This window comes from Chiloscyllium plagiosum, unplaced genomic scaffold (genome assembly GCF_037043375.1).
Source record: "Chiloscyllium plagiosum isolate Xiang-an unplaced genomic scaffold, Cpla_swu_hap1 HiC_scaffold_10, whole genome shotgun sequence".
In the NCBI taxonomy this organism is placed as follows: Eukaryota; Metazoa; Chordata; class Chondrichthyes; order Orectolobiformes; family Hemiscylliidae; genus Chiloscyllium; species Chiloscyllium plagiosum.
Genome location: NW_028270148.1, coordinates 45219732 through 45247122, shown reverse-complemented (window position 1 = coordinate 45247122; position 27391 = coordinate 45219732). Strand labels below are relative to the sequence as shown.

Below are 27391 nucleotides of genomic sequence, written 5' to 3'. Positions count from 1 at the left end.
TAATTTCTATTGGAGTTCAATAATTTTATTCGATAATACAAGCCTTACTGCATGAAAAATGCATGCTATTCCATGGCGGAATACAAGTTTCAAAATCTTTCGAACCATCTGAATGACAAAAAAAAGCCTTTTTTGCCCTGGCGCACCTCTCCCCTTAAAAAGAAATATTGTTACAAAAATGCCTAAAATTCCAACTCTGGACCATTCACCTACCCATTCCTCATGTACAGAAACAGCATTTATTACACGTGACTAAAAATACAACTTGCAGATGTTGTTCCACTTTACAAACCTGCAGTATTTCCCGACATTAAATGCCCCAACCCTTGGACCTTGCTGCGTGCTCCATACTTCCAGGATTCCTCTCCTTGGGGCATAGATCACCAGGAACTGAGCCACTCGTCTTAGGCCTGTGGGACTACTGAAAGGAGAGAAATTGCTCTTCTCTGTTTCTCTTTCTTGAAGATCTTCTAATACCTGGATCCAGCCAACCTGTGCATCGCGGTATCCTAGCAAACACAACAGAATTTTTTAAAAAAAAACATACAACAGAGCAAGAGCATCCAGACCTCGAGCAAACTCAAATGGATGGCCTTTAATATAAAACTTTTATTTAAATCTTTTACACATTTCGCTCTCCTGCCTAATTCCCAGGGTAGTTTTTAATTATGCTTTAGGACTAAGTGTGCAATAATGCAGCTGCTCAATGCATCTTTCCTGCTCTCTTTCTAACATAATTACTTGGGTTGAAGGGCAGTACCAGAGGACTAAAGCATTGAAAACATTAAAAACAAAACAAGGGTGTAAAGGAAACCTAGAACAAACAGCCCAGTTGGTTTAACTTAGGCTTGGGAAGCATTTACAAATGATCATATGAGACGTTATTAATCATTTGGGAAAATGCAGGTTAATTTGAAGAAAGCAGAATGAATTTGTAATGGGAAATCACTTTTAACTAACTTGCTTGTGTTTTTAATAAGGTAACAAATTAGGTTGATCAAGGTGTAGGAGCAGAAGGATCAGGGTGCATGGGGCATTTAGTGTATGAAAATTTAATAAACCAGAAAACGCCAAGAGAATAGCTAATAAAGCATAGCTTACTCCAGACTTTCGCAATAAGAACAAAGAGTACTAAAGCAAAGAAGTTATATCCAACCTATATAAGCCACTGGTTCGGTCTCATACTGTTTCCAGTTGTGAGCGTCACACTTTACAACGTATCGAAGGTGTCACAGAGGGAACTAAAAATATTCAAAAGAATGGTTCCAGGTGAGAAATTTCAACTATGTAGAAAGAATGGAGAAGTTTTCCTGGGGAAGAGAAGGTTGAGAGATTTAATAGATGATTTCAAAATCATGAGGGGTCTAGACAAGTATATAAGAAGAAATTGTTCCCATCACTGGGGAAAATCAAGAACCAGAGAGAGTGCAGAATTAAAGTAAAATATCAAATGAAGCAATGATAACATGAGGAAACTCTGTTCCTCAGTGAGTGATTTGAATCACTGATGGAGGCAACACAACTGAGACTTTCCAAAGGCAATTGAATAATTATCTGAAAAAGGAAAATTTTGCAGAGCTGCAGGAAAAGGCAGAGGAGGGCACAAGGTGAACTGTTCTTTTAGAGGGCTAGCATATACCATGACAGATCCCAATGGCCTCCTTCTGCACTTCTAATCATCAAAATGTAACCATTACTTATGTGGAGTCAAGTTGATCTTTCAGTAATTGAGACCTGATCCAAAACATGATAAGTTAATTTAATGTTTTGTTCAATTGTGGTCTGTAATGTTCTGCTCCGTCACAACATTTGGCTCAGTGCTAAGTGGAAAGTGTAATCTGCCCTGGGATTAAAATAAACAAATGCAAGAAGATATCAGTTTCATGGTTTTATATATGACAGAACAAACATTATGTCCTTTGAAGTGAAAACTGCTTTTGGTTTCATGCAAAGGCTATGTCCTAAATTGGTTTACTTTTGAAACATATACAAACTCTGTAACAAATTGTGTATGGTTATTTTGAACTTTGTAATTTGTTGTACCTAGCAATATTATTTTGTCTCTTCAATGTTAACATACTTCAGTATAGTAATCAAGGTGCAAGTCTTGGTAAAATGCTGTTTATTTATTTTTGGGAAACAAAATAAGGCAGAACTGTCTTTTGAAAGTTAATTCAGCGAACTAAAACATATTGATATGCTTTGGAATTTTCTTAAATTTATTAGTTACAACATTTCTGACAATACTGGTCATTAGAATGGGCTGGATTGTGGGGAAAGCTGTTTGTTCTAGTCTCTGCATCACTGCTTCTGCTAAGATTCTGATACTGGCGATCCCATGGGTGTCCCATTGATTTGTTTGTAGGTCTTGTCATTGAAGGTGAAGTGCTTAGTAAGGCACAGGTCTACCAGCTTGAGGATGCTGTCCTTGATGATGGACTTGGTGCTCTCTGGTTAGTTATCAGGCTAAACAGAAACACGCACAGGAATTCCTAGAAGGCCTGGCATTTAAACCAGAACTCCATGAATAAATACATTGATTTGGACCCCATTTACCAACCTCTGAGAAAAAAGAACCGGAAATGATATCACCCACCTTAACAGACCAAGACACATAAATAGAAAGCGGGACAGAACACCTGCGCTTCAACAAAGACTCAGTGACCATGTTAGCTCGCATGGTGATGAAATGTCTGAGAACAAAACTACCAGCTCAGTGAGCAAACTTACAACCTGAACCTCAATCTGAGCTACAAATCTTCTCAAAAATCGCAAAGACCTGTAGAGGCTTAATGCAATCAAAGTTATATTTTGAAAAGCAAAATTTACTATAATGAAATTTCTGGTGTATACATTCTACAAAATTATCCAAATCATTTCACAGGATAATTAATCCCCAACAATGACATAGCAATCATTCAAAACAATGGGATAAATGCAAACTAAAATATTGTTTACAGTGAGAGACAATTATAAGCACATGAAGTAATACGTAAAAATCTTTAAATCTTAAATTTAAATCTTTAAAAATATGAGATTTTGATACTTCAATAACTGTTGCAGGAATTGTATACAAAATGTCAGCCTCACCTTTCCACATGCGTATTGCCACACCTCTTGCCACATCTAATAAAGTGACTCGGCCAAAATCATCAGTCACAGCTGCCAGAGTATTGCAGGGTGATAGACAAATATTTTCTCCACGCCGACGAGAGTCTGGAATGCCAAACCTACAAAATAAACAGAACACAAAAGCATAGCTTACTAACAGCTGTAACAATATTACAACAATTCATTTCCATTCTTGTAAAGAGGAGAAGAAATATTCAAACAGGTCAGTGGAACAGCCCATCAAAACTAATAGCGTGCTGATCAGACAATACCTGGCGTACTGTTTTCAGCTACCATTGCTAAGATGCATTAAAGAGCTACAGGTAGTGTAGTAGAACCAACTTCTAGGGTAGGGTTTTAAACTAAATAGCAGGGTAGTGGGTTCAGCTGCTTGGAAAATGATGGAACATGTTAAAGAGGGAGGAGGGCTCAGCAGAGGTTATTAAGGTTTCCAGAACAAGTAATAGGACAGAGTACGGAAGGGGTCAGGAATCTAAGTTCAGGCACAGCAGATAAGGAGACAACTATGATAAGGGGCCAATCAACACAGGACTGTGCTGTACTTCAATGCACAGTATAAAAAACCAATTAAATGAGCTTGCAGTGCAGATTAAAATGGGCAAGTGTGATGTTGTGGGTATCACTGAACAGTGTGTACAAGGGGATCAGGACTGGGAACTATATATCCAAGGATACTTGCTCTGTCAAAAGAACAGGCAAATGGGCAGGAGGAGTGGGGTTGCCTTGTTGGTATGAAATGAAATTAAATCAATAGCTAGAGGTAATACAGAGTAGGAAAACATAGGATCTGTGTAGGTGAAATTCAGGAACCACAATAGGCAAAAAGACTCTCATTGGAGTTATATACAGACCTTGAACCAATAATCAGGATTTGGGGCAGAAAATAAATCAGGAGATAGAAAAGGCATGTAAGAAAAACACTATTATGATAGTGATGGGGGAACTTCAAAATGCAGGTGGGCTGGGAAAATCAAGTTGGCAGCTGATCAAAAAAAAGAATTTGTGAAATGTCTAAGAGATGGGTTTTTTTAAAAAGAGCAGCTTGTGGTACAGCCCACTAAGGAACAGGCTATTCTGGATTTGGTGAATGTGTATTAAGACAGACTTGATTAGGGAACTTTAGGCGAAGCAACCCCTGGGGAGCGCAACCATAATATGATAGAATTCCCTCTGCAGTTTGGAGAGAAGCTGGAATCAGACCGAATGGTATTACCATTGTATGCAAAGACATGAGGAGGAGCTGGCCAGACTTGAGTGGAAGGGGACCTTATCAGGGAAGACGATGAAGCAGCAATGGAGTGTTTTAGCATGATTCAGGAGGCACAGCAGAAATTCATCCCCAGGAAGAAAAAGCAAACTAAAGGGGAGGACAAGGTGACAATAGCTGACAAGAGAAGTCAGGTACAGCACAAAAGCAAAAAAAAGTATACAATGTGGTGAAGATTAGTGCAAAGCCAGAGGATTGGGAAGCTTTTAAAAATCAATAAAGGTATCTAAAAAAGCAGTAGGGAGGGAAGAAGATGAAATAAAAGATAAAAGAACATTGAAAGAGATTTTTTGGATTTATAAAGAGACAGGAGAGGCAAGAATGCACACTGGACTGCTGGAAAATGAGGCTGGAGAAGCAGTAATTGGGAACAAAGAAATAGCAAAAGAGATGAATAGGTACTTTGCATCATCCCTCATGGTGGAAGACACCAACAGCATACCAGATCTTCAAGATGGTCAGGGGCAGAGGTGAGTGTCGTGACCATCACTAAGGAGAAGGTGCTTGGGAAGTTGAACGGAGTGAATGTAGATAAATCACCCAACAGGATGGACTACACCCCAGAGTTCTGAAGGAGTTAGCTGAGGAAACTGTAGCAGCATGGGTGGTGATATTTCAGGAATCACTGGAATCAGAGAGGGTCCCAGAGGACTGAAAAATGGTGAACGTAACACCCCTGTTTGTGGGACGGAGGGAGACGGAAGGTAGAAACTATAGGCCGGTTGGCCTGGCCTGTCATTGGTAAAGTTTTGAATCCATGACTATGGATGAGATTGCAGAGTACTTGGAAGTGCATGGTAAAGCAGACTGAATTAGTATGGCTTCATGAATGACTCCCTCGTTAGGTCCACACTCCCCACCAACCCTCTCTCCACATCCCTCCCACTATTTAGTTCTCAGCTCCTTCCTCCTCTCCAGTCCTGATGAAAGGTCATGCCCAAAACGTCGATACCCTTGCTCCTCAGATGTTACCTGACGTGCTACGCTTTTTCCAATGCCACACTTTATTGATTCTAGCTTCTCCAGCATCTGCAGTCGTCATTACATCCATTGGCAAGGGGAGGTCATGTCTGACAAGTCTGTTAGAATATTTTGAGGAGGCAATGAGCAAGTTAGACAAAGGAAAGCCAATGGATTTCCAGAAGACCTTTGACAAGATGAAGCACAGATGGCTGTTAAGTAAGAGCCCAGGGTGTTAAAGGCTAGATGTTGGCATGGATAGAGGATTGGCTGACTGGCAGAAGTGGGGAAAAAGATGCCTTTTTCAGGACAGTAGCTGGTGACTAGTGGAGTTCCGCAGGAATCACTATACATTAACGATCTGGATGAAGGAACTTAGGCTATTGTTATTAAGTTTGCAGATGACACAAGATTAGGTGGAAGGGCAAGTAGTCTTGAGGAAGCTTGGAGGCTGCAGAAAGACTTGCTCAGACAAGCAGCATGGACAAAGAAGTGGCAAATGAAATATAATGTAGGAAAGTGTGAGGTAGAGTACTTTCATAGGAAGAATAGAGGTATTGACTATTTTCTAAACAGGGAAAAGCTTTGGAAATCTGAATCATAAAAGGGATTTGAGACTCTTGGTTCAGGATTCTCTTGAGGCTAATATTCAGATTCAATTGGCAGTTAGCAAGTCAAATGCAATGTTAGCATTCATTTCAAGTCTAGATTTACAGGAGTTCCAGAGGAGGTTTACCAAGAATGATCCCAGGGGTGAAAGGTCTGTCATATATGAGGAGCGGTTGAGGACTCTATGTCTGTACTCGATGGAGTTTCGAAAGATGAGAGTGGAGACCTCATTGAAATTTGCAGAATACTGAAAGGCCTGGATAGCTTTGGAGAAAGGTTTCCACTAGTAAGAGAGACTAGGACCTGAGGGCAGAGCCTCAGAGTGAAGGCACAACCCTTTCAAACTTCAATGAGAGCAATACAATACTGGGCAGCATGGTGGCTCAGTGGTTAGCACTGCTGCCTCACAGTGCTAGGAACTCCTATTTGATTCCACCCCTAGGCAACTGTCTCTGTGAGTTTGCACACTCGTACGGTCATAAAATCCTTAAAATGTGGAAGCAGGCCATTTAACTCGAGTCCACACCAATCCTCCAAAGGGCATCCATCCAGATCCATACCCCTACCCTATCCTTGTAATCCTACATTTCCCCCCCGTTAATCTACCTAATATGCACATCCCCGCACACTATGGACAATTTAGCATGGCCAATCCACCTGGTCTGCACACTACTGGATCATTCTCCTCATTTCTGCATGGGTTTCCTCTGGGTGCTCCTGTTTCCTCCCATAGTCCAAACATATGCAGGCCACTAATATGTATTTGTATGAAGATTTGGTGTGTGTTTAGAATTCTCACGTCTTTATAAAAGAATATATTTACTTAGTCTCTTTACCAAATTTGGAAGAAAGGTGATCAAAAGGAACAAATTTAAAAAGTGATTGGTAAAATGTTTTCCAGCACATGAGGAAAACCACTTACATAACGAATGGTTAGGATTTGGAATGCAAGACCTGACATGAGGAAAATAATTGCAGGGATTAGGAAAGAGCTATGGAGTAGAACTAACTGGATTGCTCTTTAAATGAACCAGCACTAAACTCACTCCATCAAAGAATGAACTCTGAACGACACACACACACACACACACACACACACACACACACACACACACACACACACACACACACACAAGATTTTGCAGTACCCCTGGATACTTTCACCAATAATGGCTCATCTTGTAGAAACAATGACTTCACAAGGTTATTACAAACAGTCAGAAAACATTTGACAAGGTGACATGATGGAGATCTTAATTTTCCTTTTTTTATTTTGTTGTTAAAGACACATTCGCCCACCTTACAGCAAGCGGAGTTGCTGGCTCAACTTTTGGTTTCTGTTTGTGCACCAGCTCTTCATCATGTTTGCTTTTCCAACCAAGCCATCCACTAGAAAACATACCAAGAAACTCTCATAAAAATCAGAGTCTGGCAAGATTTAGTCAGAACATAAATGTGCCAACCAAACATTTACTTACTTTCAAGTATAATCTTTACATAGTTAAAAGAACCAAGCACTTGACATTCTTAAATCAGCCAGTCAATAAAAGCACTAGCATTGAAAAGAACACCTACAATGTTTGACCCTGAATCAATCTTATGAACTATGCCATTTTCATTACACAATTCTATTTAAAGCCTTTCCAATACATTTACAATTTCTACTCTAACTACAAGATTCTATCACTAAGCATATTTTTGATTGTGTATAAATATTTTTTTTACATTTTTGTAACAAAAGACCTGATAAAAGGACAACTGTTTTATAGACATGGGTATTATCTAACATTTATTCCAGCCAATATCCCGGAGACTGGGTAAAAGGTTACAGGAGGCATCAATTCAACACAAGCCAAAGTGTGATCAGTGCAACAGATGGACATACATCATTCACGACGATGTGAAACATAAGAGGATGAGTAAGTTGTATTTATTAACTGGAAGAGGAGATATTAAGACTGAAATCTCATCTTCTGCAGAAAATGATACATTTATCTATCACACCTAAAAATTAATCATGCAATATACAAACCAAATTAGAAAACAATTCAAAAACAAAAAACGTAATTCAAGATTAAATCTGAGAAATTAAATAATGTATTCATGAGGATGCAGAGGTAATCAAGAGGTTAACCAAGTCAAAAGAAGTTTCAAAATTGAAACTAAAAATAATCCAGCATTAATTTAATCACTTAAATGTAATTTTAACAAGTCAAAGAAAACTGCTTTCTTACCTAGCTGCATTAAATAAAGCAGATGTAAGCTTGCTGGCAACTGCTAAAGCAACATGTGATAGCAATGGCTGGGTGCTACCCTGCAAATAAATAAACAAAATGTTTCATCAAAGTAGTGGAAACGTCCTTTCAAATGCTACAACTAAGTATGTTCCCTGATGGTAAAGTAATTAATTCTAAATGGATTTCTTATACAGAAATTTTAAACTGAGATAAACTCAAACAAAAACTCACTTCCAAAGCATAGAAGAAACCAGCAAATGGGCCAGATCCAACAGTTACATATTCTGACATTGCTGGTGGACTGCTTTTTACTGTGGCATTAAATCCACCTAAAATAGAGGCAGTCTTCAACTGATCAAATGGACAAAGGGTCATAATACCTAATGTAAAACAGGAAAATGTTATAAGTATATTAAAGCTTATTCCACTGTGAATATAACAAATAAGGTATAAATGCTCAAGCATATTGGTTTCTCAGTTCTGTTCACAGTTCAAATAACTGAGTGAAGAAATGCAAGAAAATCCAAGCACATCACGGACATTGTAAACAGATCTATGGAAATACATACATACATACATGTGCAATGCTTTCCAAATGATCCTCAAGTAAAGTTCCTTCAGTGTTGCAAGAATACAAATAAAACAATGCATTTTTATGACTCCATCAACATAACAAGGCATTCCAAAGCTCTTCAATCAGGTAATTCCTTTTAAAGCCTGGTCTATTTTAGTAATGCAAATATGGCAGCCAATTGTACACTGCAAGATTTCATTAACAGCAGGGAATTAACTTGCCACAACGCACTGGGGTATTCAGATGGTCAACAAATCTGAAGCCTGTTAATAAAGATCAAATTATTTCTGAATATGAATGCAAATCCTGAAGAGGCAACATAGATCACCAAATTGGAAATAAACTTTAAATGAACGTCGAATCCCACAGGAATCAGTGCTTCACACAGGAGTTAGATTTCACAGGGCTTTCTTCAGAGGTAAACAAGGTAAAACATTACTCCTGTACGCCAGGTTGAAATTAATTTCATCTGTACTTTAAATGGCTAAATTCCTACTTTGGTAGATGCAAGAAGAACATAAATGTAAAAGCGTAAAATTCAACAGTACTGAGTATTGTTAGGTAATAGGCCTCCCAAGAGTACCTGCACTGACTGTATTCTGCCATTAGGTGGAGTCCCAGTCTCAATTCAAATCCAGAAGGGCAGTGAGGACACAGGAAGAAAGCAAAAGGATGTTACACCAGAAGCCGAAAGGGCAAGAATGGCAGCGGTGGAGTGGTAATGTACTTATTTCTGGACCAGGTTCAAGTCCCACCTTGCTTCAGAGGCGAGAGTTAGCATCTATACAGGTTGATTATAAAACAACCAAAAACAAATGGAGATGGAAAGCAAGTCTGGGGCAAAAGAAACAGGTCCAGGAGAGTGTAAGGGGACAAGGCCATGGATAAGCGAAGGCTAGATTGAGAGAACAAGGTTGTACAGGACATTGGTTAGGCCACTGTTGGAATACTGCGTGCAGTTCTGGTCTCCTTCCTATCGGAAGGAGGCTGTGAAACTTGAAAGCGTTCTGAAAAGATTTACAAGAATGTTGCCAGGTTTGAACTATAGGAGAGGCTGAACAGGCTGGGGCTGTTTTCCCTGGAGCATTGGAGGCTGAGGGGTGACCTTATACAGGTTTACAAAATCATGGGGAGCATGGATAAGATAAATAGACAAGGTCTTTTCCCTGTGGTAAGGGAGTCCAGAATGAGAGGGCATAGGTTTAGGGTGAGAGAGGAAAAATATAAAAGAGATCTAAGGGGCAACTTTTTCACACAGAGAGTGGTACCTGCATGGAATGAGCTACCAGAGCAAGTAGTGAAGGCTGGTACAATTGCAACATTTAAAAGGCATTTGGATGGGTATATGAATAGGAAGGGTTTCGAGGGACATGAGCCAAGTGCTGACAAATGGGACAAGATTAGGTTAGGATATTTGGTCAGCATGGAGTTGGACCGACGGGTCTGTTTTTGTGCTGTACATCTCCATGACTATATAAGTCTAAGAGAAGAGAAGGCTGGGAAGTAACGAAAGGTTGGAGCAAGTATAGAGATGAGAAGCTAGGGAAAGATGAAACCTCAAGTGATGCAGCCAGGGTGGAGCAAGTCAGGAGACTGGGCCAGGCAGCAAAGCCAGGACAGAGGCAAGATGCTTTGCCCATGGCCAGAACTAAAGGAAGAGCCTGAGTCTGGGATGTGAGCAGTACAATTCTGGGCACTCACGTGCGATGGTAACAGATGCCAACAATTCCAGCTCAAAAATAACAATGAAAAATACACAGGTCATAAAGAATAAACAACATTAAGACAAAACAACAACAAGCAGGGCACCATTAAATGAAGATTACCGATATGACTCAAGCAGTTTACTTTCCAGGTACTCAACAATTCAGAACTTCTTTCCCATCACATTGAGCGATCATACTGAAGGAAGCTTGACCAATCAAATGGGAAATTGCTCCAAAATAGTTCAAAGAAGATGGTCAGATGCTGCTACACTTCGAGCCACAAGGTTAGACCACTGGTGACACAGAGAAGTTATCTCTCATGATAACTTTCCCCAAATTTGGGCCAGCTCCTCCATCTTACCTCCACCTGATAGTCAGTCATAAGTGAAACCATGCTCTTAAGTCTGCAGATAATATTTCACAAAATTAAGCATTATGAAATACTGCATTTTTTTTAAAAAGGGATAGTTTTATTACCAATGCTTGCATGATCCACTATCATATCAACATCCTGCAGGCCCCATTTCTTGTAAGTTAGTGGTGGAGGTTGTACGCTTTCAGCACCTGAAGCTGCAGCTGCAAGGAAGTGTAATGTAACAAGAAAATTAGTAAAATGTATTGCTTTATAAGGAACTAAATTCATTTGTTTTGTGCAGTAAAATAAGTCACCAAATTCACTCATTAGAGAAGGACTGTTACAGAACTAAAAAACAAATTCCACTAGAGATATTGTAATTTTCAGTACTGTATTACTACCAAATTATGGAATGCAATTAGAAAGTTTCTACAATAGGATCTGGTGGGAGATGCTCCAGAGAGATGGCCTTAAGGTTGGTGGTACAGTTTTAGGACTAAATTCTAGTCACAGTGGATTGGGGGCTATATAATATGACTTGCAGCAAATGAAATCCTCATTATATAAGCATTGCCAACAATAATAGAATTAATTTCTGACCTTGAGAAAAAGGTGAAGGTTTCTGTGCTGTATGACTCATTAAACTGCTGTAGTCCATGTAATGAGGCTCTTTCAATGCCATACATTATGAAGCTCAAACCAGAGGTTCCATGACAATGTAAAAAAATGTAAAAACATTCAGCTCCTTGAGCCTGCTCCAACATTTAATAAGTTCATAGCTGATCGGTTTGTTTCAAATGTCGCATTCCTATCTATCCTAACAATATTTGATTCCCTTTTCTTAGGACTGACAGGTAAGAATTTATTTTAGGAAGGATTCCTCTAGTTAACATCGTATCTAAACAAGGATATCCACAATCTGGCAGCATATGGAATACAGCCAAAGGACAATCTAGTCAACACACAGTACTATAGTCACCTTCTACAATCTTGTGAAATCACTATGACCAATCATTACCAGACCAAGGTTATGCTCTCATATTACCCAACTTCATTATTAACTTCTTTCAACTTTCCCTTTTATCATTCACCTATAAAACCAACTGACCAATGCTGATGGGTCTGGAATCTAGTTACAAAAAGACAGTAAATCCTACATCTTACAGAACAACTTCCAATCCAGCTTCAGAAATCAGAATTGTTAACAAAGCTGAAAACATTTTTTTTTACCTAGACTAACCAAATGGATGTAGTGATTTGAAGACAACTAGAAAAGTATGTACCTGTTAGGCAAGGAGGAAGCTGTAGAGCACGGGAGCCGTGGTTTACGAAGGAAGTGGAATCTCTGGTCAAGAGGAAGAAGAAGGCTTATGTTGGGATGAGATGTGAAGGCTCAGTTAGGGTGCTTGAGGGTTACAAGGTAGCCAGGAAAGACCTAAAGAGAGAGCTCAGAAGAGCCAGGAGTTGTTGGCGGATAGGATCAGGTTAAACCCTAATGCTTTCTCTAGGTATTTAAGGAATAAAAGAATGCGAGAGTAAGATTAAGGCCAATCAAGGATAGTAGTGGGAAGTTGTGTGTGGAGTCAGAGGAAATAGGGGAAGTACTAAATGAATATTTTTGGACAGTATTCACTCTAGAATATGACAATGTTGTCGAGGAGAATACGGAGATACAGGCTACTAGACTAGGTGGGTTTGAGGTTCACAAGCAAGAGGTATTAGAAATCCTGCAGAGTGTGAAAATACATAAGTCCCCTGGGCTGGATGGGATTTATCCCAGGATTCTCTGGGAAGCCAGGGAGGAGATTGCCGAGCCATTGGCATTGATCTTTAAATCGTCATTGTCTACAGGAATAGTGCCAGGAGACTGGAGGATAGCAAATGTGGTTCCCCTGTTCAAGAAGGGGAGTAGAGACAACCCTGGTAATTATAGACCATTGAGCCTTACTTCAGTTGTTGGTAAAGTGTTGGAAAAGGTTATAAGAGATAGGATTTATAATCATCCTAATGATTAAATTTGATTAAATTTGAAAAGAATAATTTGATTAGGGATAGTCAGCACAGTTTTGTGAAGGGTAGGTCGTGCCTCACAAACCTTACTGAGTTCTTTGAGAAGGTGACCAAACAGGTAGATGAGAGTAAACCGGTTGATGTGGTACATATGGATTTCAGCAAGGCATTCCCCATAGTAGGCTTTTGTACAAAATGCGGAGGAATGGGATTGTGGGAGATATAGCAGTTTGGATCAGTAATTGGCTTGCTGAATGAAGACAGAGGGTGGTGGTTGATGGGAAATGTTCATCCTGGAAACCAGTTACTAGTGGTGTACCGCAATGGTCAGTGTTGGGTCCACTGCTGTTCATCATTTTTATAAACGACCTGGATGAGGGCATAGAAGGGTGGGTTAGTAAATTTGCAGATGACTCGAAGGTCGGTGGAGTTGTGGATAGTGACGAAGAATGTTGTAGGTTACAGAGAGACATAGATAAGCTGCAGAGCTGGGCTGAGAGATGGCAAATGGAGTTTAATGCGGACAAGTGTGAGGTAATTCACCTTGGTCGGAGTCACCGGAATGCAAAGTACTGGGCTAATGGTAAGATTCTTGGTAGTGTAGATGAGCAGAGAGATCTCGGTGTCCAGGTACACAGATCCTTGAAAGTTGCCACCCATGTTGACAGGGTTATTAAGAAGGCATACAGTGTTTTAGCTTTTATTAATAGAGGGATCGAGTTCCAGAACCATGAGGTTATGCTACAGCTGTACAAAACTCTGGTGCGGCCGCACTTGGAGTATTGTGTACAGTTCTGGTCACCGCATTATAAAAAGGATGTGGAAGCTTTGGAAAGAGTGCAGAGAAGATTTACTAGGATGTTGCCTGAGGGAAGGTCTTACGAGGAAAGGCTGAGGGACTTGAGGCTGTTTTCGTTGGACAGAAGAAGGTTGAGAGGTGACTTAATAAAGACATATAAGATAATCAGAGGGTTAGAGAGGGTGGACAGGGAGACCCTTTTTCCAAGTATGGTGACGGCGAGCAGGAGGGGGCATAGCTTTAAATTGAGGGGTGATAGATATAGGACAGATGTCAGAGGTAGTTTCTTTACTCAGAGAGTAGCAAGGGTATGGAATGCCTGCAACGGTAGTAGATTCGCCAACTTTAAGTACATTTAAGTCATCGTTGGACAAGCATATGGACGTACATGGAATAGTGTAGGTTGGATGGGCTTCAGATTGGTATGACAGGTCGGCGCAACATCGAGGGCCGAAGGGCCTGTACTGCGCTGTAATGTTCTATGTTCTATAACTCCTGCTATTTATTTTTTCATATGAAAGAAAACCAACTATACACACAAAAAATTTTTTTAAAAACTCATGCCTACAGCATTTCTACTTTTGGTGGTTTCATGCATTCCAGTGCATAAACCCTACGTCACATAAGTTGATTTTCCAAATTCAAGATTCATCTTAGGTGAACTCTACAAATACTGAAATTATACTACAGTATGAGAGAAGCTTACAAATGTGGGAATATAACATTGCTGGGGTAAAAATAATGGATTTCCTCAAAATAGAGTCATATAGCATAGAAAGAGACTCCTTCGTTCCAACTCATCCATGTTGACCAGACATCCCAATCTGACTTAATTAATTTAGCCCATATCCCTCTAAACCCTTCCTATTCATATACCAATCCAAGTGCCTTTTAAATGTAATAACTGTACTCGCTTCCACCACTTCTTCTGGCAGCTCATTCCATACACGCACCACCCTGTGTGTGAAAACGTTACCCTTCAGGTCCTTTTTAAATCTTTCCCCACTTACCTTAAACCTCTACCCTCTAATTTAGGACACTCCCACCCTAGAAATAGAGACCTTGCCTATCCACCCGATCTGTGCCCCTCATGATTTTATAAATCTCTATTAGCTCGTCTCTTGCTCTTCAATGCTCCAAAAAAAAAAAGCCCCAACCTATTCAGCTTCTCCCTATAGCTCAAATCCTCCGGTCCTACCAACATTCTTGTAAATCTTTCCGGAACCCTCTCATGTTTAACAATATCCTTCTTATAGAAGGGGAACCAGAATTTTAACCAGTATTCCAAAAGTGGCCTTAATAATATCTGGTACAGCCACAATATAACATCCCAACTCCTACACAATGCCTTCATTGGTCATAACAAATGTGCCAAACGCCTTTTTCACACCCTTTCTACCTGCACCCCTACAACTCTTTGTTCAGCAACATTCCCCAGGCCCCTACATTTACTGTCAAAGTCCTGCTAAGGGTTTTAGCAACTGATGATTGAATTCAGGGAAAAAAAGGTATTGTACTGCAGATACTGAAAATCTGAAATAAAAGCAAAATGCTGGAAACACACATCTAGCCACATCTGTGGGAGAAATGGAATTAATGAGCAGTATTCTGTCAAGGCAAGAGGGTCAAACCAACAGTGACAGATCCAGCAGAGATGATCTGACAGAATGAAAGTGACCACTAGTAAATGTCTCATTCACACAGGCCTTCTAACCAATCAGAGGTCAGCAGGTCCTTAGTGTCATCAGCGCCACAGCAAATAATGGCAGGTGGCAGTAATGGATGCACAAGAAGACCAGGATCTTCAAGCGACTCCAGACAAAGATGACTGTAGGTGAGATGGGGATTGCAGGACAGAAAATCACATGGGAGGTCAGGGGCAATGGCAAAATGGTGGTTTTCAACAGTCAATCCTCTCCAGATGCCCGATTCTTTAGGAAGGCACAGAGTACCTAAGAGAGATCCTGCCCCTCTCAGGAAGCCACTTGCAAACCGAAAATGATTGACTGAACAATGTTTTGAGGGCACAGGGAAGTCACGTACCCCTATTTAGTTGCACAACCACCAAACCATGGAGGGCTTGGGGGAACCAGCAGTCAGGAATCTGCATCAACACTTCCTTTGCGACTTCATTAGAAAAAGGTTCTTCTGCTGCTGCAAAACCAACTCCAGCTTCACCGGTGACTAAATGGAGCCCAGTCGTAGTCATCACTGTGTTTCCTGCCGTGATGAAATCTAGCCCACTATTTCAGGTTGATGATCCTTCATCTGATGAAGGGCTATCAACCTGAACTATTTTTCAGAGCAGATAATGCCTGATCCACTGAATATTCATACCCTTGATTTCAGGATTTGGGTTTTGGAACATTAGTCTGCATCCCTAACAATCCCAGCCCACAATGGGGCTTGAAAACTGCTGGAATAAAAGAAATTCACATTTAATTATTTTATCTAAATCACAAAATAATACTGCAATCATATTTCTGGAAATATTACCTCTTGCGACCTGGTTTCTACAGGCCCGAAGAGACTGAAAGAGGCTGAATCCATCTATTGTTACAAGGGCAACTGGATATAGAATACTCAATTCTTCATGCTTGGAAAAATAAAAAAAATTATATAGTCAGTAATCTTGCAAAACATTTATAGCGTAAATTATAAATCTCAGAGGTACTTTGGCTGTGTTTTATTTAATTCTCGACACCAAGCAAAATATACCCTTTCAGGAATTTCTGAAAATCAAACACCAAAACCATTTTGCACTTTCCCATTCAGAAATCCAAAGTGGCTTCCTTCTATTAGCTGACAAAAACCACGTGGGACAACAATCTTGGGGTAAGCTACTCTCACAATATTACAATGCAAAAATGATAACAATAATAATAATAATAATAATAATAATTGAATATGTACTTAAATATGCAAATATTCTTAACCCAAACCTCACTAGGTTGAATTATTCCACTGTTATCTACTCATACATTCAAGTATTTCACATAAGAGCAAATGTAACTAATTTAATATTTTTTCTATACACTTAATAGATATTTTTACTAATAAAATGGCATACAGTACCGGATACCCAATAAATAGTTCAAAACTAAACATTCAGATAGGATTATCCTTGTGTTGTATATGCATTAGACAAGTAATAGATTATCTTATACGACTAGTTTCTTAAAATGACATGGATGTAATCACCTGCTCTGTAACACCAGGATGTCTGGGAATTTCATAAGTTCGACATTTCAGTTGCAGAACTGGATCTTCATTTAAAAGTTGTGCTAAAAGAAGAACTCCATTCTGAAGAAATAAAAAGGGAAAATTCTTCAAACAAAGTAGCAACAGTTGTTCCCACCCATTTTCTTAAGCAAACAAGTTTTATGACATCTTTAACTTCACGCCCAGTACAGGCTGGGTGGAGACTGAGGGTAGCATTAGTTGATGTTATTCTCCATTTTAAAATTATTCATGTTTAGTCAGATCTTGAAATGGAGTAGTTGGTTTTCCCAGTTCAGAGATGTATGAACCTAATCAACAGGGAGTGAATTTCCAAGCAACAACCAGGTGTGCATCAATGTAAAATAAATTAAGAGCAGCATGGAAAAACAGAAGAAGTGAACAGGTTCTGGAAGAATACAGAAACAGTTTAAGACTTTGAGAGAACACCATGGGACACAAAAACAGCAGCACAACAGGGGTCAGGTAATTCCCTCTAAACAAGATCAACATAATGCAAACCACCTCCATATCCATTTTCAGCACTCTGGAATCATTACCACCACCACTGAGAATGTACTTTCATCTCTAAGTTTGTGTGGGATGGTAATTTAAATTTATACAAAGTGATTACTTTGCTCATCTCAGTTGGTGAAGAACATGGTTTTCATATTTCATGATTACTCGTCAAACTACCTTCTTAATGCCACAAAATAAAGAATTCTAGACTTCCATCCTTTGCACAAAACATTTCCCAAAGGTCAATTTTGATCCTCTAATCCAGGGCTTCCCAAAGTAAGGGTCAGGAACCCAAGTGAGTTCATAAGCTTATGGGTAGAGTCTCACATCAGGACTGCAGAATCCTCAATGCAGCAGGTTCCACTGGAACTACCCAGGAGATGGGTCACTATATGCGTAAAATGGATTTAAAAAAATGACCAAAGCTGCTATCCGGGAAAAAAAATCTGGGGTGTAGGTTACAATCTCATCTCCTCCCCTTTCCCTATATTTGTTCTTGCTCAAAACATTGCATCTCTATTTTGTTTCCAACTCTGATAAAAGATCATAGACCTATGTTTCTCTCTTCACTGATGCAGCCGGATATGGATATTTTAAACATTTCATTGTTTTTTATTTTGCCATTGTATTAACTTTTAAATTCACACATGGATCTCCAAAAATGAAAATCTGAATTAATTACCTCAGTGTAAAATCGAACATATCCAGAGTTAAAACCAACAATTATACATGTCCAGTCTGGTCGGCCAGTGGAGCTTCTGTCAATCATTGCAAAAGTTAATTAACTCAGAAAATTTTCACACAAAGCATATAATGTCACCAATTTTTCAAAATCATTAACCAAATATTGTACAGCACATATGTTATTATCATATAACTACAGCCCAAGTCCAAAGTCCAGGCACAACTGCATGTTCTTAGCAATCTGAGAACAGGGAAGAAACTCAAATATCTTTTTAGTATATAAAGGATGTTGACAGTTATCTCCAAGGATTTCAGAAATACTGCCATCTGTTTAAGAACTATATAAAGGAAAAGACTGGCTTCAGTTTATCAGTGACAGCCAAGTATTGGCAGGACATTGTACGGGATATCTAACCAAACTTCATAAAGCCTAGGTCATGTCTGCCAATTTAAGAAAACAACACAAATTACTTAAAATGAAAACAGACAAAGTTAAAAATGGATTTCAAAAGAAACATATGAAATGAAGGTTTGATAAATTAAGGTATATGCTTGACAGAAAGTTAGTCTTTTTTCCCCTGCAGAAAACCTAACAGCTATTGTTTCAAGAAAAATGGATTACAACTTGCAGAGATTCAGTTTTGGGACTGTGAACTTAAAGTTCAAGAGTCCAACAGGCAACATATCAAAATTTGCAAGTAAAAACAAATGGCCAAGTGAAGATGAATCGTCTGGAGTACTGACATTATAGTAGATAGGGCATACTACTTCAGAATTCAGATGGGAAATCTGAATATAGAGAAATGAAGAGAAATACACATACTTACTTGCAAGTAGGGATCAATATTACCTCAAAACAAGTCGTCATGGCACCTTCCTGCCACTACCATTATTGCCTAAACCCTCAAACTCACTATTGTCAAGTCGCTTACTATTAACTTGATGGATGGCTACTACTGACCAGAAGCTTGACTGAAGCAGCTGCAGCAATCATGGCACTCTAAGAGCAGGGCAAAGATTGGGCATTGTGGAAAATGGCTCAACTCCTAATCCTAAAAAGTCTCTACATCATTGGAAAGGCACAGCAGTAAATAAAAATGGCCTTATCAGTTACAGCTACATCAATACTACTTAAAATAATGCCAAAAAAACTCGTACAACCAAACAATTTAGCTGACATTGATATCCTGAATCACATATTCTCAACAAAGAATCCCAATTGTTATAGCAGCAGTGCAATTACAAAACAATAAAACTAAAATTTGGTTATTGAAATTAACCAAGTATTCCTGGACCCCTAAGAAACCACATCCGGAAAAAAATAAATTTTAACAAACCAAAATCTTACAAATGTAAGGTTTCAAGGCAACAGCTAGTGTTGCTGAAAAACAGCAAAATGTTAATTAAATTCTGAATAGAACAAGGGTTGCATAAGCTGTTACTTGTTATAAATGGCATTACTTAAAACTCTTGGATTACTTTAAAGCTTCAGTTTATTCTAATTAAAAACAGAATACCTTGCAGATGGGCTGATTAATAATTTTAGTTTTTGCACCTTTAAACATGGTGCCTGGGGATCCAAGATGGCGGCGACCCAGTAAGACTGAGTCTATAGTGCTCCTCCCAAGACTTGGGCACAGTGGGTCACCTACCCCCTACCAAGCTCACCAAATCATCTATAAATCATTTATAATAGTTTAGTAACTGAATTAGTGGTTTAATATTACATTTAAGCTATATTTAAGCAACTTTATCCTAAGTTAAAATGACTAAAGGGAAGGGAGCCCGCAGCTCTCAGCAAGCAGCAACCCCTCCCCCACACTCTCCAGCTGCAGCAGAGGCGTCCACAGCCGCCCCGGGGGACTTACCTACAGTAGCAAGCCTTGCAGAAATGCTTTCCAAGCTTGACTCGAAGATCGATGCCTTTATCGTCGAATCCAGGAACCGTTGGGAGTCGTTGTCGGCCGCGCTGAAGAAGCACGACCATGAAATTGAAGAAATTCAACGCCGAGTCGGAGGGGCGGAGCTAAAGGCCGCGACCTCGGAGACAACCGCTCAATCGGCCGTGGATCAGGTCCGGACTCTCGAGCAGCGAGTCCGGACCTTGGAAAATCATATTGACGACCTCGATAATCGAGGTCGTCGAAAAAATATTCGTTTGCTGGGCCTTCCCGAGCAGGAAGAGGAAGGCCAGCTTACAGCATTCCTGGAGCAGTGGCTGCCACAACTTTTAAATCTGCAAGCTGGATCAGGCCAGGTAAGGGTGGAATGGGCCTACCGGGTAGCAATACGCGGGCCTGGCTCGAACCAGCGCCCACGCCCGGTCCTGTTCCGGCTGCAGAGCTACAGGGAGAGGCAGATACTCCTAGAAGCCTCTAGAAATCTCGGAAAAGACCCCCAAGCTATGATCTACAAAGGATCCAAGATCATGCTATTTCAGGACTTTTCCCCGGCTCTGGTTCGAAAGAGGAAAGCATTCGACGAGGCGAAGAAGCGTTTAAGGGACTTAAATGTACAGTACTCCTTACGCTACCCAGCGATGTTACGCTTTAACCATGAAGGTTCTGTATATAACTTTGGATCACCAGAAAAGGCTAAGGAATTCTTGGACTCTCTTAGATAAACTGTAGGACATAATGGATGTTGGTCTGCCTTCCCCCCCCGTTTTGGTTTATATCCCCTCCCTTTTTTTTCTTACCTTATTGCTTAATATTATTATGGGGGGTGGGGAGAGGGATTTGATTTTCTCCCCCCCCCCCCTTGGAGTTGTTTTCTGTTATTATTTTATGTATATATGAGGGGTGTATGTATATGTGTGTGTATGTATGTATATATATATATATGTATGTGTATGTATATATATGTATATATAAGTTGGGGGATTTGGTTAATGTTGGTGGGGGGAGGTGGTTACCTTATTCGATTTTACCTCTGTCTTTAGGAGCGGGGTTGTTTTTCCCTTCGTTATTTTGTATTATCATATTTAATTATTATTTGTTGAACTGGTAATTTTATAGTTATATGTTTATATATGGTATTAACATTACCAAATATACCCAGGTGTTGGTAGGGGTAGGGGTGGGGGTGGGGTGCTCACTGTTAACTCTAGCTTTGTATTATATTTGAATTTTCCTCACTTTATTGAGGAGTGCCTGGGTCAAGGGTGGGGCATTGGTTGGGAGAGGATATGAGGGATTTTTGGAGAGGAAGTGATGCCCCCTGGGAACAAGGGGGAAAGTCTCCACTTAGATATGTTTTATATTTTTTTTATTTAGAAATAGTTTTTTACTGTATTGTTGTGGGTGTATTAAAGAGGGTTTATTTTTGTAAATTTTACATGTTCCATGCTCGGGATGTTCTGGATAGGGTTCCCCCTCCCGAGGGGTCTCGGATTGGCCCAGAGGATTATGGTTGATCAATCGGTTAAGTGGTGCACCTGGAATGTCAAAGGGAGTAATTCGCCACTTAAAAGGAAGAAAATATTATCAAATCTTAAGAAGGAAAGAGTTGATATAGCTCTCCTACAGGAGACGCATCTGTCAGATAAAGAACACTTGAAATTACGACAGGGCGGATTTGATCAGGCCTTTTTTTCTTCTTTTAGCTCAAAAAGCAGGGGAGTTGTTATTCTTGTTCGGAAGAATTTCCCTTTCAAAATCCTAAAGCAGATAAAAGACGAATCTGGACGATATATCTTGATTAAAGCTCTCATAAATGGAGAGGAATATGGGATTTTAAATTTGTACTGCCCCCCGGCACACCCCTTTAAATTTATAACAGAAGCCTTCTCAAAATTGATGGCTTTTGATGCCCGTCATATAATTATAGGGGGAGACTTTAATTGTATTATGGATCCGGAAGTAGACAGGATTCCCAAGAGTACTGCAGGAGTATCTCCCAGATCTAGACAATTGATGGATCTGAACAAAGAATTAGGATTGGTAGATGTATGGAGATGTCTTCATCCACAGGGTAGAGATTTTTCTTTCTACTCTAATCCACATAAATGTCATACCAGAATTGATATGTTTTTTGCCCCCTCAATTTTTTTAAATTCCATATCATCCTGTAAAATAGGTAATATAGCAATTTCTGACCACGCTGCTGTATATATGGAAACTAAGGCGAGGAACAGTAGGACATCCCCTCGGCATTGGCGTATGGACCCCTTCTTAATGAAAGATAGTAAATTTGTAAAGTACTTCTCTCAAGAATTTAAAACTTTTTTAGAAATTAATTCAGGTACAGCTAGCAACCCGTCAATGATGTGGGAGACCATCAAAGCTTACACGCGAGGCTTGATCATCTCCTACTCAGCGACCCAGAAGAAATTAAAAGGAGAACAACAGCGTTTGCTTGAAGCCCGCTTAAAAGCGGCTGAAACAGCATACACTGATAGACCCTCTATTATTAAATTGCAAAGGATTACAGCTCTTAGGACAGCTCTAAATACTACACTTACTCAAACGGCTAAGAGGGAAATATTATTTGCAAAGCAAAGATTATATGAATATGGCGACAAACCGGGCAGATACTTAGCATTTCTTGCAAAGAAAAAAAAGGCCCCTCAGACGATTATGTCTATTAAGGAAAGTACGGGTATTTTGACTCATGATCATAAAAAGATTAATGCGACCTTTAGAAAATTCTATTCTGAGTTATATAAATCACAGGATTGTGAAGATAGGGCGAAGAGGATGCAGTCATTTTTTAAAAATTTGATTTTTCCAGACCTAACTCCGGAACAAGTATCGGTCCTAAATGCTCCTCTTACACCCCAAGAAATAGTTGATGCAATTAGGCACCTTCAAAATGGTAAGACGCCGGGCCCAGATGGCTTTCAAGCTGAATTCTATAAAGAATTTACAGAAATACTGGTTGGTCCACTTATGGACATGTATAACTATGCATATAGTCAGGGCTGTCTCCCGCCTTCGCTGAAAGAGACAAATATCTCTCTTATCCTCAAAAAAGGAAAGGACCCAGAAGATTGTACATCATACAGACCAATATCCTTGCTAAATGTAGATTTTAAAATCCTCTCTAAAACGTTAGCACTGAGATTAGAAAGGATACTGCCACATATTATAAAGGAGGATCAGACGGGGTTTATTAAGGGCCGTAGATCATCTAATAATGTTAGAAGGGCTCTGAATATGATTCAAGCTTGTCATCAGGGAAAGATACCAGGAGTAGTGGTTTCATTAGATGCGGAAAAGGCATTTGATAGGGTCGAATGGTCATATTTGTTTTACACATTGGAGAGGTTTGGTGTTGGACAGGTGTTTACCAAATGGATCTCAACATTGTATAGTGATCCCAAAGCAGTTGTGGTTACTAATGGATTAGGCTCGGATAGCTTCAGTGTGGGTAGGGGCTGCCGTCAGGGATGTCCCCTCTCGCCATTGTTATTCACGCTAATAATTGAACCACTAGCAGAAGCTATACGAGCTGATCCTAACATAGTGGCCCCAAGGATTGGTACAGGTAAACATAAAATTACCCTTTATGCAGATGATGTTCTTCTATTCCTCAGTAACCCTTTGATGTCCATACCTCGCTTAATCCAAGTTATTAATACATTTAGTGCATTCTCAGGCTATAAAATTAATTTTTCAAAATCGGAAGCTATGCCAATGGGTGGCCTTGCTGTGATACCCCGCTTAGCGGACGGTTCCCTTTTTCCCTTTCGCTGGTCCCTGGAGGGTTTCGTATATTTAGGCATTTTTATTACTCCAGTATTTGGTCAGTTGTATAAGGCTAATTTTGTGTATTTATTGGAAAGGATAAGGCAGGACCTCCAGCGATGGGGAGACCTGCCAATTTCCTGGCTGGGTAGAATAGCATTAATCAAAATGAATATCCTGCCCCGTCTCCTATATCCTATGAGAATGCTTCCGGTGATGCTGCCGAGGACAGCTTTATGTAAATTATACGGCTGGCTGAGTTCCTTTATCTGGAACCATAGGCGACCCCTCATTAAGCTGAAGAAGCTACAGCTTCCACAGGCAAGGGGTGGATTGGACTTCCCAGATTTTAGGAAATATCAATTAAGTTCCCTATTAAGTTATATAGCTGATTGGGTCTTGTCTGATCCACAATCAATCTGGTTGGACATCGAGGCTTCTCAAGTAAAATACCCACTTATTAACCTTTTATTCTCAGACAAGAGGAAAATCATTACAGATCACTGTAAAAACCCCATAATACTGAATACAATCAAGGCTTGGAATATAATGCGGCAAAATGAGGGTAATTCACATAAAACATCCCCCTATGCACCGATAGTGGGAGCATGGGGATTCCAACCGGGGTTAACAGATGCCACTTTTAAGCTCTGGAGAGCCAGGGGTATCTCATGTCTTGGGGATTTATTTAAAGATGGGGTCCTGATGTCTTTCGGACAGCTGCGTCAGAAATTCGGATTACCCAATGGAGACCTCTTTCGATACTTCCAAATTCGAGATTTTATACAGAAGAAGACTACGTTATTAGATAGTCTTTATAAATCCGATAGAGAATGTAGTGTCCTACGACCAGTGGGGGTATCTTCCGTCAGTAATATTTATCATTTGCTACATGATGAAGTATCGGGAGATATGGATAATCTGCTTAAAACATGGGATCAGGATCTGGGACTAGAAATCTCCACAGAAACGTGGAATGATATCTGGGAAAATGCTAGAAGAATTACCATCTGTAACAGAACCCAGGCTATCCAGCTGAAGATACTTCATAGGGCCCATATAGCACCGGTTCGATTGGCAAAATTTAAGGCAGGAGCATCTCCAATGTGTCCTAAATGCAAAATAGAGGTGGGCACTCTTGTACATTGCTTATGGACCTGTCATAAGATCCGTGGATATTGGACTAAAGTAGCAAGTACCCTGACAGAAATTTTAGGAACGGAAATAAAAGTGGACCCCGTATCTCTCCTCTTGGGCTTTTCGAACTTTCCCTCCCTGGACACGTACGGGAAGAGACTATTTTCTATTCTTTCTTTCTGTGCAAGGAAAAATATTTTGATGAACTGGGTGGCGGAGGGCCCCCCTGGACTTTCAAATTGGCACAGACTAATTATGGAATGTATTCCCCTTGACTTCCTTACAAATATGGTGCACCGAAAGACCGAATTATTTTATAAAATATGGCAGCCCTTTTTGAATTACATAAATACAGACATTTCGGCTATCCTAACAAGGGCTTTTATTTAATTGAGACTACGAACCTGGCTGGTCCGCGGCCCCTCGGGGGAGGAATCCCGCACGAATACGGGTTTTATCATATCTGATGTTAACACATCCCGAGCATGTAAGAGACTTAAATATACACCCTGGTTAGTTGTAGGTTAGATTAGTAGATAGTTGAGTTTTGTCTGTTTGTTTTTTTTTGTGGGTTTTTTTTTTGGGTTTTTTTTGTTGTTTTGTTTTGTTTTTTTTTGTTTTGTTTTTTTTTGTTTTGTTTTTGTTGTCAAATTTTGGCTATTGTATATTTGAGCTAATTGTATATCAATGTTTATATCTGAGAGTTTTGTTTATTTTTGTAAACTTGTAAAAATGTTAAATTTCTAATAAAAATATCTATAAAAAAAAACATGGTGCCTACAGGATTGCTTTAAATCAAGGTCACCTATTGACAGAAAACTTCCGAGTAGATCTTTGCACTTAAGTTTTAGACTAGCAAATAAGCCAAAGATTTGCGTACCGTGATTACAGAAAGAATATGGAAGAATCAATCTTCACCTGTATTTGTTTTTTGAATGAAAACAAGATTGTTCAAGTACCATTAAAAAAATTTTTCTTAATTACTATTTTGTGTGTTTTGACCATACTTAGATATAAACAGAGACTCAAGTATAAAAACACTTACCTTTTCTGACTTGCAAGTGGAATACAAATTGCACTACTGATGCATTCCCTGTCAAAAAAAAGATGATAAGCAATCAGATTAGATGTCACTTCTCGTCATGCACCTCACAGATCAAGTGGAGCAAAAACCTCATTCAAGTCAAACAGCTAAACTCATGGGTTAATTTAATAATTCAAACAGACACAAGCAGTTCACTCAGACAACTAGTCTCAACTCTGGCTTTAATATTCATATTTAATAAGAACAAAAATCAAGTATTCATCTTAAATACAATTTTCAGATAGACTGCCTGAATCATCAGACCCAAAAGCACCAGTTTAGTTTTCAAAATCCATTTCTGTGGTTTTTTTAATTATTCATTCATGGAATATAGGGAAGGCCAGCAATTATTGCCCATCCTTTATTCAGAGTCAACCACATTGCTTAGGTCTGTGTTACATATAGACCAGACCAGTTAAGAGTGGCAGGTTCCCTTCCAGTTGGGTTCCAATGAACCAGTTGGTTTTTATGATTATATTCTCACCAGTAGGTTTTAGCTTTATTCTAAATATTTATTAAATTCAAATTTCACAAACTACCATGGTGGGATTTGAACTCATGTTCAGGGTCCTGGATTTCTCGTCCAGTGACATTACCACTACAACCTGGCTTATAGTATTTGGTCATACAATCCCTGAAATCACAAGATAGACTACAGCATGCCACTGTAGTATGTGTATATTTTTAATATCTACTTTATACACTGTATCTTGTGTATAGCACACTTGCAAAAAATAATCACACAAACTTTGCTTCCTGTATCATGTTTAAATAAATAGCAACACAACGTGTTAATATCACACTGGGAATGCCTTAACAAGCTGCTAGCAGCAAAGCCCGACATTAATATTTAATAATCATATTTTGACAAATTAAACAAATCATACTTTTAAAAAACTTTCACCCTTGTCTCCCAGCATCTGCCCCAAAAAAGTACTGCTTCACTTAGTCACAAAAGCTTATTTTTGAAATTTGCTCTTCAAATTAAATCCATGTTGAGTTTAGAAAAAAAAAGGACAGAAAGAAAATGAGACATGATGCTCCAACTGTTGCATTTTACGGTTCCAAAATGAATTGCATGCAATTCTGCCCAAAGAAAGCTGAAGCTATTTGCAAGGTTTCTAATTGGGTCATGCAGGGAGATAAAGGGATCACTGAGAGCAGAGCCAGGGTCAGTCAGGTGGAGGACGGAAAGACATATTCAGCAGAGCTGCTTTCAGCTGTGCTAACTACTCGGGCTATATGTAGTGAGCACTTGGTGAAGTCCACAAGACCATGTATGGAATGAGCTGCCAGAGGAAGTGGTGGAGGCTAGTACAATTACAGCATTTAAAAGGCATCTGGATGGGTAGATGAATAGGAAGGTGAGACTAAATTGGGTTGGGATATCTGGTAAGCATGGACGAGTTGGA

The 27391-nt window shown here is 39.5% G+C and overlaps 1 protein-coding gene and 1 long non-coding RNA gene across 4 annotated transcripts in view; one reads left to right on the top strand and one right to left on the bottom strand.

Moving 5' to 3' along the window:
- rab3gap2 (RAB3 GTPase activating protein subunit 2 (non-catalytic)) overlaps positions 1 to 27391 on the bottom strand; it is a 100113-nt gene that overhangs the window by 41703 nt on the left and 31019 nt on the right. For all 3 annotated transcript variants that reach the window (XM_087991315.1, XM_087991313.1, XM_087991314.1), the window contains exons 5-14: positions 25941 to 25988; positions 18070 to 18145; positions 16851 to 16952; positions 16146 to 16245; positions 10963 to 11061; positions 8437 to 8585; positions 8203 to 8282; positions 7268 to 7357; positions 3091 to 3230; positions 293 to 509 (exon numbers count right to left, since the gene is read on the bottom strand). In XM_087991315.1, coding sequence (XP_087847441.1) covers positions 293 to 509; positions 3091 to 3230; positions 7268 to 7357; positions 8203 to 8282; positions 8437 to 8585; positions 10963 to 11061; positions 16146 to 16245; positions 16851 to 16952; positions 18070 to 18145; positions 25941 to 25988 — 1101 coding nt within the window. The remainder of the gene's footprint in view (positions 1 to 292; positions 510 to 3090; positions 3231 to 7267; positions 7358 to 8202; positions 8283 to 8436; positions 8586 to 10962; positions 11062 to 16145; positions 16246 to 16850; positions 16953 to 18069; positions 18146 to 25940; positions 25989 to 27391) is intronic.
- Positions 9477 to 18731, top strand: LOC148148949 (uncharacterized). Its single transcript, XR_015758432.1, has 3 exons — positions 9477 to 9497; positions 16425 to 16484; positions 18656 to 18731. It is a non-coding gene; the product is annotated as an uncharacterized LOC148148949 (long non-coding RNA).